General features: G+C 38.9%; 1 protein-coding gene across 1 annotated transcript in view; it reads right to left on the bottom strand.

Moving 5' to 3' along the window:
- Nucleotides 1-13229, bottom strand: part of TNKS (tankyrase) — a 105886-nt gene that overhangs the window by 91587 nt on the left and 1070 nt on the right. The window contains exon 2 of the mRNA XM_052682269.1: nt 6368-6592. Within this exon, the coding sequence (XP_052538229.1) occupies nt 6368-6592 (225 nt within the window). The remainder of the gene's footprint in view (nt 1-6367; nt 6593-13229) is intronic.

Here is a 13229-nt window from a genome sequence, read left to right as displayed (position 1 = left end):
TGTGCCAGAGGTTGGTCACAGACTGAGAAGCTGTTTCCGTATCTTCAGGAGAATCCTACATTTCAATTTGTTCCACTGCACAGTGGGGTTTAGGAGCCACAGTCAGGTGTGAATTTGAAACACTTACGTTAATAAGCACATAAGATGGAATAGAAAACTCTTTAACCAAAAGAGCTTTTCAAAAATACATTTTTTTCTACATTAGTCTTTGAAAACATTTAGGATATTTATTTGACGGTAAAGGCTGAACCCTCAGTATGTCACAAAAAAGTTCAAACTCCTTTCCTTGCAAACAATTCTTCTGCAGCTATGTAGGTTCTAAGCATTTCTTTTAATATAATACTTAATGAAAAGCTAGAAACCTTAACAGCTGCCCTGATGGCTGAGTAACTGATATATATATTTTTTAATCTATATCCCAAGCTTAAAGCCACTCTAAGGACAAACTTTCACTGGTTCGTCCCAATTTCACTTCCCTGAACAAATTCATCTTCCTGCTTCAAGTTTTATTCAAGTAAGTGTCAGCTGTAATCCCAATATCCTACTTGACAGATTGGGAACCCTGCTTTCACTGCCCTTGAAAAGCAAGAGCATCAGTGCAAATCAGGCCAACAAGTAGCATCACAGGAAGAAAAAGAACAAAGGACAGGTAAGAGAAGACAAAGACTAATTTAAATCTCCTTCTGCATATACTAACCATTTCTCTCATGCGAAGTTTTGAGGGGAAAAAAAGATCTTGGAAGTGATGCACTGCATATGGAGTTAGCTACGTGGCTATCAGAATTCATTATTTCCCAGTGTGGGAAATTGGAAAGCCACTTCATTCCTTCTGGGGTTTGAAAACCTAAAGTAGTCCTATAGGACTACTGTCATATGAAACATAAAAGGTACATGTATAAACAAAATCAAGCTCTTTTAAGCATTTAAGGGATTCAAATCCTAGCAGTAGCTCAGAACCCACCCTTAAGTGAGGTGAAGTCCACGAGTAAAAAATACGCTACCTTAGTTCAAAAGTATTTCCTTTTCCACAATCCCCATCAAGGGTGATGCCAATAAGACCTGAGCCTCAGAGTCTATCAAGCACAGAACTGAAAGATAAGCTTAATGCATAAGAAACCTTCCAGAACAGCTTTATGAGTAACCACAGTGCTCTCTCTCAACCTTCAAAAGAGAAAGTTTTGTGCCAGAGGTATCTTGAGCTAACAACTTGTACCAAGCACACTGAACAACAAAGAACTTTATGTGAATTAACTGAGAATACTGTGCTGTGTGAACCAAAAGGCTGATTTAAGAGCAGGAGTACTGTCTCTTAACAACAGCCAGAAGAGGTTATCTAGCAAAAATGTATGTTAAGAACAGGGTAAGAATATGCAATGTCTTTGCAGATATCACCCAAGTTTTCAACAGTGTTGTAACTTGGGGATGATACTTTAATCAGACACCAAATACAGTAACATTTTGATATTAGAAGCTGAAACTCTTCTCAAGAAGCTCCAACTTCTGCATATTTTGCATCAAACCTGCACATTGTCTTAATTTTGTTAAATTGGCATTAGTTTATAGTGCAGTTATCAAATATTTAAGAAATGGAAGTACAAGAAATCTTAGGGAAACTAAACAGGTCAGTCCATGAAATAGTGGCTAAAGCTACAAGCTGGCCAGAAGATTTAGCTAGTCTCAAAAAAAAAAAAAAAAAAACAAACAAACAAACAAAAAAAACCTGTTACTGAAGCAAACTTCAGAAAGTTAAGAATACACCAAGTTCAAACAGATGCTGAACAAGCTACTAGCAAGCAGTACTACACACATCATTCCTAAAAACTTTTGCCTCCTACTGTCTTAGACCACATTATTATGTAAAACAGTTGCATCACTTTCTATTCTTAAAGGATAGAGAGTCTATATCCATTCGTCTTCCAATCCCAGAGCTGCTTTCCACCACGTCTTGTTACACAAGGCAGTTCTAATTTTTTTTCTTTTTAGCAATATGTTCATGTTGAAGACTTATTCCACACTGCACAAATCCCTTGGCCTATCACCTAAACATCACAGCCTCTGTGGATATCACTGCAAGAATCATCCATTTAGATCAGACTGAGTGGATTCCTCTTTTGGGTTGCACCATCCTCACATCACTCCAACCAAGAAAATAAAAACAAAATTTTGCAGCCACTTCTTCTTTGCTCCCTCTCTTATCATTTGAAATTCTACCTTTTAACTTTGCTATTTGCAGTAGCAAAAGCAATACACTAACTGTAGGGTCAGTGACTGTTCACTTTAAGGATGTCAAGACGACAACTGACTAGCCTCATCTTAAATAATGAGTATGGAAGCTCAGTACCCAGTGATCATAGTGAAGCCAAGGGCACACTGACTAAGCAAGACCAAAGAATAGCTCTGCCTGCTTAGACACTGTATCATACCAAACCATTAAGAATACACAGCAGCACAAACAGCAGGATTCAAGTCAGACACCTCACCCTTTCCCAGAAAGGAACAGCATTATCGAACAAACATGGTGTGTTTGTGTAAGCACGGAAAAATAAGGATTTACTGCAGTACAGGAATCTACAGTCATCATGAGTATTACCTGCATGCAAGACTAAAGCAAAACACAGAACAAGAGGTAAGCACTCAGTATTTTAAGTAGGCTTCAATCACAGAAAATGCATTTTCTGAACTTGCTTCAATGCTGGGGAAAAAGCACATCATTAAAGAGAGGCAGCTGCCATTGTTTATTATATGACAAGTATTTAACTGCCCACGCATTTTACAAGCAAAACCCTTTATGTTCTATAGTCATACTTTTAATCCATGCTTTCCATTAGATCTGGAAGAGATCCAGGAGCTCTGTAGACCTGGCCACTTCTACGCCTTAACAACTGCGCATTTATCTAGAGATTGTTTTCAAACCACATATGAACTGCATTAAGACTGCATGGTTCCTGAGAAGCTAAAAGCAGAGATTGCGACACTAATCTGAAGAATAATCCCACAAAATTAAGTATTTCTGCACAACATTTAAAAATTTGTTGTAAACTATTAGCAGACACATGAAAGCAAGCAGTTAGTGCCTGCAACAGTGGCATCTGCTCCATTACCTGATTCTAATACGAAGCTGCTTCTTCCTCTCTTCTACCTTCCTTTCCTCCCTCTTTGCAAACAGTTAATATTAGAAGACATACATTACTGTACGTATTACTACAAATACATTACTGTAAGTTTCAGACATTATTGTACTGTAAATCCTTGATGCAAGTAATCAGACTCCAATTTAATCATCATTTGTAAAGAAATATCGTTAAATAAGTGCCTTATTGTCCCCCATAGATTGTTCTGTGCCCAGCAGACAAATAAGGAAGAGATTCATTTTCGTGACACCTGAATTTTAGGAAAGAAGGGAAAAACAACTGGGGAACTCTAAAACCCACAGTTAAGTTGCAACACATCAACAGTGACAGGGCACTACCAACTTGATGCCCACAATCCATTGGTTTCAAGGATCCTCATAGTTCAAGATGGGTACAAAGCTATGCAAGAGGAGGTAAGGATTAAATATGAGGAAAAATGTTTTAATTACGAGAGATCAAATACTGGTACAGGCTCAGAACTCAAAAGGTATTTAGATAATGCCCTCAATAATAAGCTTCAGCTTTTGGTTAGCCCTGAAGAGCTCTCATGCAGTTGGACTGAATCTTTGTTGGTCCCTTCCAACTGAACAACTCTAGAAGTCATATTAAGATGTTTTTATAGCTCTGTAGCACTCTTGGTGTGACCTTCCCCCCAATACCATCAACTCCCCATTCTTAAAAAAAAATTAAAAAGATAAAACTACAAGACTTAAACAGGATAAAGGTTAAATTTTTCAGCTTGGAAAAAGAAACATATGAGAAAAGAAAACAAAATCAAGAAAGATACATGGAGGGCAAGTAGAAATGTGTGTTCTCACAGAAGTCTAAAAGGGTTTGTGATAAATGTCAATCAGACAGTGTTTTTTAAAAAGGCAGTTTTGGTTTTTTAGCTGTAACACAATTAAATTGTAACATTACATTGCCAGAGAACACCTTTGAAGCCTAAAGCTTGGCAGTACTAAGTAGTTATTAGATCAATCTTTCCAAAATTGCCAATCAATGGCTGTGCAACATCATCTGGATTCAGTCTCTGCTTTCATAAATTCCTAAAACGTTGTTCACCATGAGATATAAGTGTACACTCAACCTACAGACCCTGAGCATCTGCTACACATCACGGGAGAAAGTGAGCCACATGAATCTTTGTTAAGAGCCCAGTACAGACTTTTAGATGAAACCCATCATCCTTTCTCCCCTACCTGCCCTACACAACAGTCATAACCTTACTCTGCAAAGAGCATTTGGAAAAATGCTGCAGAGTTCTCCATTTGTCAGCTATTCTGTGAGTAAATGTTTCACTGAGGAACAAAACCACTATCTTATGGCTGTGGATATAGCATGTAGGGACATGGTTTAGTAGTGGACTTGACAGTGTTGGGCTAACAGTTGGACTTTGTGATCTTAAGAGTCTTTTCTAAACTCAGTGACTCTATGAGTCTAATATTAAATCAGTAACAGAAGCACAAGAAACCACAGGTCACCGTCATTTGCTCTCTTCCAGTGTACAGAATTCTCTAGAATCTAAATACTCCAAATTTTAATCAGTTTATGACATTTCCCATTACCACACAAGCTTCCAAGTGGCAGCAGTCCAACCTCAGCTTGTAAAGCTGACCATTAACAGTACTTCTAGCACAAACATATACATATTATTTCAAGGCTAGTGCTAGTCAAAAGCATATTCTATAGTCCTACTGCAATCATCATCTAGTCTGCCAGCCTTCCCACTGCTTCAGTACCCTGAGTTTTCCTCTAAAGAATTGCCATTCGTGAACATACCACACCTCTGCACTCTGTTCAGTTTTCACTTTATCCCTTTTTGACCTGTAAAGTGGCCAAGAGAACAGTATTCTATGCTAGGGAATGATAAAGAACAGATGCAGACTGAGGTGGCACAGGAAAAGGAAAGGTGAGAAAATAAATGGCACAATTATCCCACCGCACCATTTGGAAGGTGCCAAAAGATAGACACAGATACGGCTAGATGATTAACTCCTATGGAGCCTACTGCTTTTCAGGCAGATTCTTAAGTTCAGCAATAAATTGCACATTACACTGGGATTTCCAGAGAACATTCTTCAATCAAAGGCTTTTCAAAAAGCATACGACACTTCTTTAAAAAGGAACACTGAAAATGTGACTTTAACAGGCCAATTTCTTCCTTTGTATCAACCATAAGAGTCCACATTTCACTGTACTGTACATTTCACTACTACTGTACAATATTCCACAAAGCTATTCAAATATTCATTCCTAATATTCACGCCCTAAGTAGTCGTTCTTCATTAGCCTTGCATATACTCTGTTCCTTCACAGGGCCTTTTGAGATTAAGGCTGAAGACCTTAATATAAAAGTTATATATAAAGCCATTAAGGAGAAACAGGATCACACCAACTAGTTGACCCACTAAATATAAATTATACGCAAACTCAATGCAAAAAAGAAATAGACTTGGAGGATGGTGAAGCACTAACTGTTCAAGAGATGCTGTGATAACTCATCCCTGGTGGCACTCAAGGCCAGGATGAATGGGGCCCTTGGAAGCCTGATCCACAGCAGGGGGTTGGAACTGGAAGGGAACTTAAGGCCCATGCGACTTAAGCCGTTTTATGAAAATAAAAATAGAGGTTTTGATTCATAAAAAAATGGAAGTAATACTAAACACACTGAGGGAAAAAAAACACCATAAAAGTTAACGACATCTTGACTGAAAAGCCCTTTATATGGTCTAGATACATTTAGAATGATTGAAGTGTTCAATTTTTTTTTGAAATTGCTTTTGCTTCAGGCTACAGCACACACTGAAGATATATAACCACCGTAAGCAGTGGTGTCCTGCAACTTGTATTTGAAAGCTCCAAAGGACAAACATTTCTCCATATTGTACAGAATAAAAGGTTAACCATCTTTCTAACCACTAAGACAACATACAGAGCAGCCTGAAAAGCAAAGACACCAAAACGCAGGGAGAATTTTACAATCAGACTTTGAAGACCCTAATTTAGCAGTAGGAGACTTGACCAACCCTCTCAATATTCATTTTCCAGATGCAAGTTCAACAAAGGTCTAACTGTATAACATGAAAAAGTTAGTCCTAAATGACTACCACAATACCTACATTATGGTTTAAAAAAAAAACAAACCACAACTGTCTTCCATCTCACATTCAGCATATTAACCGTTAAAAGTGCACAAAACACGCATCTGGTGAAGTTTCAATAAGTGACACACTTACCAATACACACATCTATCTTCCCCTTGATAGCAGCCTCGTGCAAAGGAGTGTAGTTCCAATTGTCTCTAGCATTAGGGTCTGCACCTTGGCACAGCAACAGACTAACCACTTCAGCATGACCAAAGGAGCAGGCGTTGTGAAGGGGTATCAGCCCTCCATCATCACGAGCATGAACATTGGCTCCTGTCTGCAGCAAGTGCTCTACAACATCCTTCCTTCCAAACCCTGTAAGAAAACATAATTGCTGTTCAATTGCTTTGCAAAAAGAAAAATGACATTATTTAAAACTCTTCCAGAAGAGAAATTAATACATAACACTTAAAGGATGTGAGGAAGAAGCTGTCAGCTCTCCCAAGTTGAACATGCAACTCAGCTGCAGTATCATGCTGCTAAAGTGGCGACAAATGATTTCCAGCAGCCAGCACCCTCTGTGACAGGCAGCACTTCTTGTATGAGGACTTTCCAAATGTTTTCCTTACATCAGAGAAGTAGCCCCTGGCCAGGAGTTCCATTTCAATGTGTTCAGCCCCTTTTTAGCCACAGCACGACACCAGATACAATTGTGCAGACTTCCAATGTAGAATTAACATGCTTTACCCCTGCCACAGTCCATATGGCAAGATGTCTGACACAGCTGCTTGCATCCACACTGGCTTAATCACTTATGGCTAATGCTATGACATGACACTGGGCCTTCAGCCAAGCTGCAGACTGGCTACTCTGCAGGGATTCGTAGTGTCTCCTCACTGCAGCCCTTCAATACATTCTCCTGGAGAAGTTTCCTAGGAGTTAACCAAGACAAAGGGCCAAATCTAAAAGACAGTTAAGAAACATCACATGCAAGTTCTCGTGGCAGCTTAAATATGTACAGCAGCAAACAAAGAGTGCCTGGTCCCACAGCAAAACTAGCAAAACCTGAGAGCATAAATACCAAGAAACAATCCCTCAAGTTTGCCACATTTATATTGTTTATCTTCATAGCAAACAAAAATCGGGCAAGGTGGGAATTAGAAAGGGATGCCTACCACTAAAAAGCCAAGTCAATTATTAGCCTTCAGTTTTTTTTATAGACTGAGCCTCTGTAAACAAGGCTGGAACTGCACGAACATTTGCTTAACATGTTCCTGCCTTTAGAGGAAAAACATCCTGACTACCTGAAAACTTTTCAAACCACTCACTATCACAATTTTCAGGACTCCATGTAAACTTCAACATGATGCTTGACATGGGTTTTGTGACAAAGTAGTCTCTGGAAATGGCAGTGATAAGCATCTGGTGAATAAATTCTTCTAATTCCATCTTCAAGAAAGCACACTAAAGGTTTCTGCAGTTTTTATGCCATCAGACCACAAGGCCACTTTCAAAAAAAGAGTAATCAATTGGAGAAACAGCTTCCCACCAGCTCCACCACGAGCAAGCCGGCAAAAACTTCAGTCAACAAAGAATCATTTTTAAAGGTCTCTGTTTACAAGACAAATCTAAAAAATTACAACAGCAGTTGTAATTAAAGCAAAAAAAGACAGACACATGTCATATCATTTAACAGATGACATCATTTTTGACACAATTCAGTTTATACTAGAGAAACCATGTGGTTTCAATTTAAAAATCTTCTGTATGTTACCGGTGAAAGTTCTATGTACAAAGTAAAAGAGCTTACAAGAAAGTACCTTAAATCAGAGGACCTCAGAGAAATCCAATCAAATGTTTGTGCAGAAAACATTCAATAATAAAGGCTGACCATAGAGGAGAATCTTTTCAGGAGGCCCATGCATACAAGCTTGCTCTGGTGAAATTCACCTACCAGCTTTTAAAGTACTAAGAACTCACCTCCCGTTCATCATCAGAACTCACTTTCAAAACTCTTAGTGAGAAAGAAGCAACTAAATACATGCATTTCTCACTAGAACAGTGCCTTCCCTAGTGAGCACAACACATCAAAAAGGCAGCCTGAACTGCTAAGTGAAGTTTACTGTTTCACCTGCTGCCCAATTAATGTCACTTGATCACAGCACAGCATCAACTTCTCCAAATGTTAATTCTATCCCTTGCATAGCTGTTGTTATGTGCAGAGTTTAATTCATGACAAGGAAGATTTCTACTTTCACATGGCATTTTTCTCTTCCTTTCCCCTGCTTGCTCTTAAGAATGCAGATTCCAAAAGGACTTCTGATCTAACTAAGCATATGACAACAGGTTAAGCACGTCTGCAGGCCTCACTGTGAAATAAAGCAAAGCAGCTCTCATTAAATGATTCCACTTTTTAGAGCACTAAACATAGCTCCTATTAGAACACAAACCCCTGAAATAGAAAAGCACACATCTTAGAGACACACTGCCTTTCAAGAATTATTTTAAACTATAATCAAAGAGTTGAGAAAAGTTCCAGCTAAGCCACTACAATTTTGCTTCAGTACTGCACATTCTGGGGGCAGATTTTCCCCCAGGATACAGCTCTTCTGGAACCCAACAGCACTTCTACCAGTTCACAGTAGAGAACACATTTAAACAGATTTAACTAAGCAAGTTGAAGAGCCTTTGAGCTGTGGAAAAGGGTACCTGGTTCAGTATTGCTGGACATCTGAGGCTTTGTATTTGTATTCTCTTGTAAACCCCTTCAATGAATTTCCACTAGTGATCTTTAGGATGGCCTTACAACAAGTTACAAGTCAAAGAAAAACTTCCTAGAAAGCAATAAGCAAACATTTCACATAATACAAATACAACAAAAGCATAAAGGAAAGTTCCAGTCACCTAGGAATTTATGAACACTTCCTTTTACAAGCAAGAGTCCTAGCTTCACAGGCCCTAAGCCTTAAGGCTGCCAGGAGATTTTTTAATCAACAACACAATCTATACTTATCAGCACCATCTGCATGAATCCAGCTGCTAATCTTCATTAGCCCTACTTTAAATTGCACAAGGCAGAATTAATCAGCAAGTCAGCTTTACAGACACCTGTCTGAGTAAGGGCAGAGACATCTCTTCTGTGGCAAGGATATCCCAGACAACTGCTACAAAATGAGTAAGAGTAGTTTATGAATATGATGTTCATTGCAGGGGAGTTGGACCAGGCAACCTTTAAAGGTCCCTTCCCACTCTAAGGATTCTATGAAGATATTCAAAAGCAAGGCTTTCCATAGCAAATTAAGCTAGCCTCTTTTATCTTGTCCCACAGGTGATCAATCCAGGTACCTCTGCATAGAGTGGAGGTGTGTAACAGACCACAGACTGCTTCTTGCCATTTTCTGTCTGCCTCTCTTGCAAGCAACACCCAGCAGCTAGTTGTATTACATCTGCCTTCTCCATTCCTCAGCCGACTTCCACGTCGAAGCAGATTGTGTTCTTAAAGTTAGCAGCTTGCTAGCTGACAAAAAATCCTTGAGCATTAGTAGTTTACTCCAGAAATCTTCCAAAGAACAGTGACATCTGTTAGACTTCACAAAAAAACTGGACTTCCAACAGTGATAACTAGTAGTAGGCATGCTTATTGAAAGCTTCTTTCTGCACACAAGATTTTACTGCCATTACCACAGACCAAAACTGAAAGAAAACAAGGAATATCACTGATGACATTCCTTGTCAAGTGATCAAGGAGTGATCTGAACAAGCTTATGACTGGCTGTATGTAGAAACTAGCAAGGACTCAGCTTCTTTCCATCAGGTTCATCCACCCAGTCACTGTTGAGAGCACTACTATTCCTGATGACAAACCACCAAGAACTACATCTAAGCATATGAATCAAGATGTCAGCAACAAATACATGCATTTTCTTTTGTAAGGCTAACATTTTTTCGACGTGGGAAGAAGCAAGTCCATTACCAAGAAGGCTCCTGATTATTCTTGCCAGCCCTGGGATTTGCCATGAATTCTGTTATCTAAAAATCATTACTGAAACTAGCATAATAATTTTACTGCTTCACAAGACAAGGCCTTTGTCATACCAAGAAACAGACCACTGATGGAGAAATAAACAGTAACAGCTGAGTTTTTCCTAGCAAGCCATTAAATACTGAGAAAGGAAGTTCCAAACAGCCAGGTAACAAATCACAGGAATCCTTGCCTTCTGATTCTACAACTAGATAAGTATAATGTCAGTTTCTATACAAGTGAACCCCATTTTTCCAGACGAGTGTCAGTATGTGCAATATATTTCACTTTTAAAGAGTGTGCACATCATCCTCATAAATACGCAGAATTACAGCACAAATAAAGGTTGCTAACTTATAAACTGAATAACATGCTGCTCTCATCATATCTCTTTCCCTTTCTTCCCCCTTTTCCACCCTCTCCTCCCTCCCTTGATGCACTGAATAATCAAAGACAGTCTCGAACTCTGCAACTTCGCAGCTGTGTGTAAATATGCACCCAATTACATGTAGTTTGCATTGGAAAAGAAATGAATAAGAGAAACATATAAAACACACTTCCACTTCACCTCTTTTTTTTATTTTTAAGTCAATTATATGCAAGTCTTTAGAATCTGTTTTTCATTCGTTATCCAGTCTTCCTAAGCACACCTCCTCAAGGAGGCTCAGAATTTCAAGACAGGCTGTGCGCCAACCAGTCAGAGGATGGAAAAAAAAAAAAAAAAAAAGGAAATTTTGGTCAAATCACCCTGATACAGCCTCAATATTAAGTCCAAAGCAGGGCAGTCTTAATCATCAGGCTAGACGTTTCACCACTAAGTTCAAGAACCAAATCCCCATCATTCAGATCAACTAACAACTCAAGACATTCCCAGATGAAGCTGTAGTATTATCCAGATTTTCTTTAACTTCATCTGACCATGCACATTCTATCCACACATAGATAACGGACTGATTCCAACTTCTCAAACCAGGTTTATGACCCTTTCTAGTTTTTTGGGGGGTTTTTTGTTTTTCTTTGGGGGGTGGGGGTTTGGTCTGTTTTTGTTGTTTGTTTAGTTTTTAAATTTCTGTAGTCACTTTCAGTTCTCACTTTTTCCTAAGTTTATGCATACGCTAAGAACCCTGGATGTTCCCAAAGCCTCCCCTTTTACCTTCCTCCTGCCATAAGAAAGATGATATGCGTGATTCAGAAAATAGAACTCTTCAAAAGTTTAAGGAAACCTGGACTTAATCTTAAACCAGCACTAAACTGGAACTAAAGCATCCTGTCCTCTAACAGTAAAAGCAACTTAGCTGCCTCAAATTGTTGCCAAAAAGGGTATCTGAGAACACAAGATTTCCCTCAAGTTCAGTTAAGTTCCCAGGGAAAAAAACAATAATGAAGAATCCAGCTGCTCTAAAAAAAAAAAGAAAACAAAAAAAAAAAAAAAGAAAAAAAAAAAAAACCCAAGAAAAAATGAAAATTTACTAGCTACTAAAATAATTATTCTGCCATAACTCACAGAAACAGAAGTGAAACTATTTTTGCCTGAAGAGTTTAGCTTCAAGAGCTCTGGAAGAAGCATATAGCACTGTTCAACTCCTTTTCCCTTATAAATGCCATGCAATTTCTATTTAGATACATCTCCTAAAACAGGAGCTATAATTCACAACATAGCTTAATATACACAGCAGACTCCTGTGCTCATAAGGCCATGGGAAATCAAATCAAAACTGCATCATGAGCAAATATGCACTGCCCAAGACAAGCTGCATTCAACAACATGTGTGCAGACTTGTCCAAAACAGAAGACCTCAAGATATCTATACTAAGAAACCTATCTAATGCTTTCTACATGCCAAATCCTTTCGAATCAGATACACTGTGCCACAGTGTTGCTGCCTTGCTTGAGTTTTAAGTGGTGCTCTATTATGCACAAATAAAGTAATTAACAAGATTGGTGAGTGGTCACTATCTATGTTGTGGTGTTTGGCTTTGATGGGAAATATGTACTGCAGCTAAGGATGATCTCCAAATCAGGAGACAAAGACAACAGATGTCTGTCAGAGATAAGAACTTCACCTACTGTTTTCTTCATGTTGTATCTTTCATTACTGTTACAGTAACATCCTATGGATACTGCCACTTTTCAAAACCTTGCCTAAAGTTTTGTCTGCTTCTCATCTAATCAAAGTAGAAACTACTACTGCAACTTCAGCACTATAGTCTACCCTAGCCCTGAAGGTACAACCTGAGACCCTGAAGTTTAAGGGGACACACCAAGATGTTATTGTAAGTTCAAATCCAAAATAAGCAGTGCAGACTCAAGATTACTCTTGAAAACATCAAGCACTTCACGTGCACGTGTGGTTGTGCCAGCATTACATCCCAGTGTCCACAGAAGTCTGTCTCCACAGTTGAGACACTCTTCACAATTCAAGATTAGAGAATGAAAAGGAAAGAGCTCAGGGCCAAAAGTTTCCCTAAGGGGTATCAGGAAACACCACTAGGACTTCAGAAAGGACAATAAAACTACATAATCTCAAGGAGCAGTATCTGATAGACAGCTGAACATCAGCTCAAAGTTCTCAGCAACACTGCAAAGAAAACATTCATTTCTGTTAACAGCTTTGAAGTGCTGTTTTAAAGCCAAACACCACAACATAGATAGTGACCACTCACCAATCTTGTTAATTACTTTATTTGTGCATAATAGAGCACCACTTAAAACTCAAGCAAGGCAGCAACACTGTGGCACATGTCACAAAGCCCTGCCGACCACAGACCTAGCATCTCCCATTTTACTTTTATCATGAAAATAACTCACCCGTGCCCCCCTCCCATGAAGGCTAATCCCTGTAACATTTGTTCTCATTATAACCTACAATTCACCTATGACAGTTGTGCTTGCTAAGAGGCAATCATAGAATCATTACAGAACAGCTTAGGTTGAAAGGGACCTTAAAGCCCACCCACTCCCAACCATCTGTCATAGACTGGTTCTACCTG

The sequence above is a fragment of the Tympanuchus pallidicinctus genome, unplaced genomic scaffold (genome assembly GCF_026119805.1).
Source record: "Tympanuchus pallidicinctus isolate F22 unplaced genomic scaffold, pur_lepc_1.0 scaffold2, whole genome shotgun sequence".
Lineage (NCBI taxonomy): Eukaryota > Metazoa > Chordata > Aves > Galliformes > Phasianidae > Tympanuchus > Tympanuchus pallidicinctus.
The sequence above is the reverse complement of the archived record's forward strand: the minus strand, read 5'-3'. Positions and strand labels throughout refer to the sequence as shown.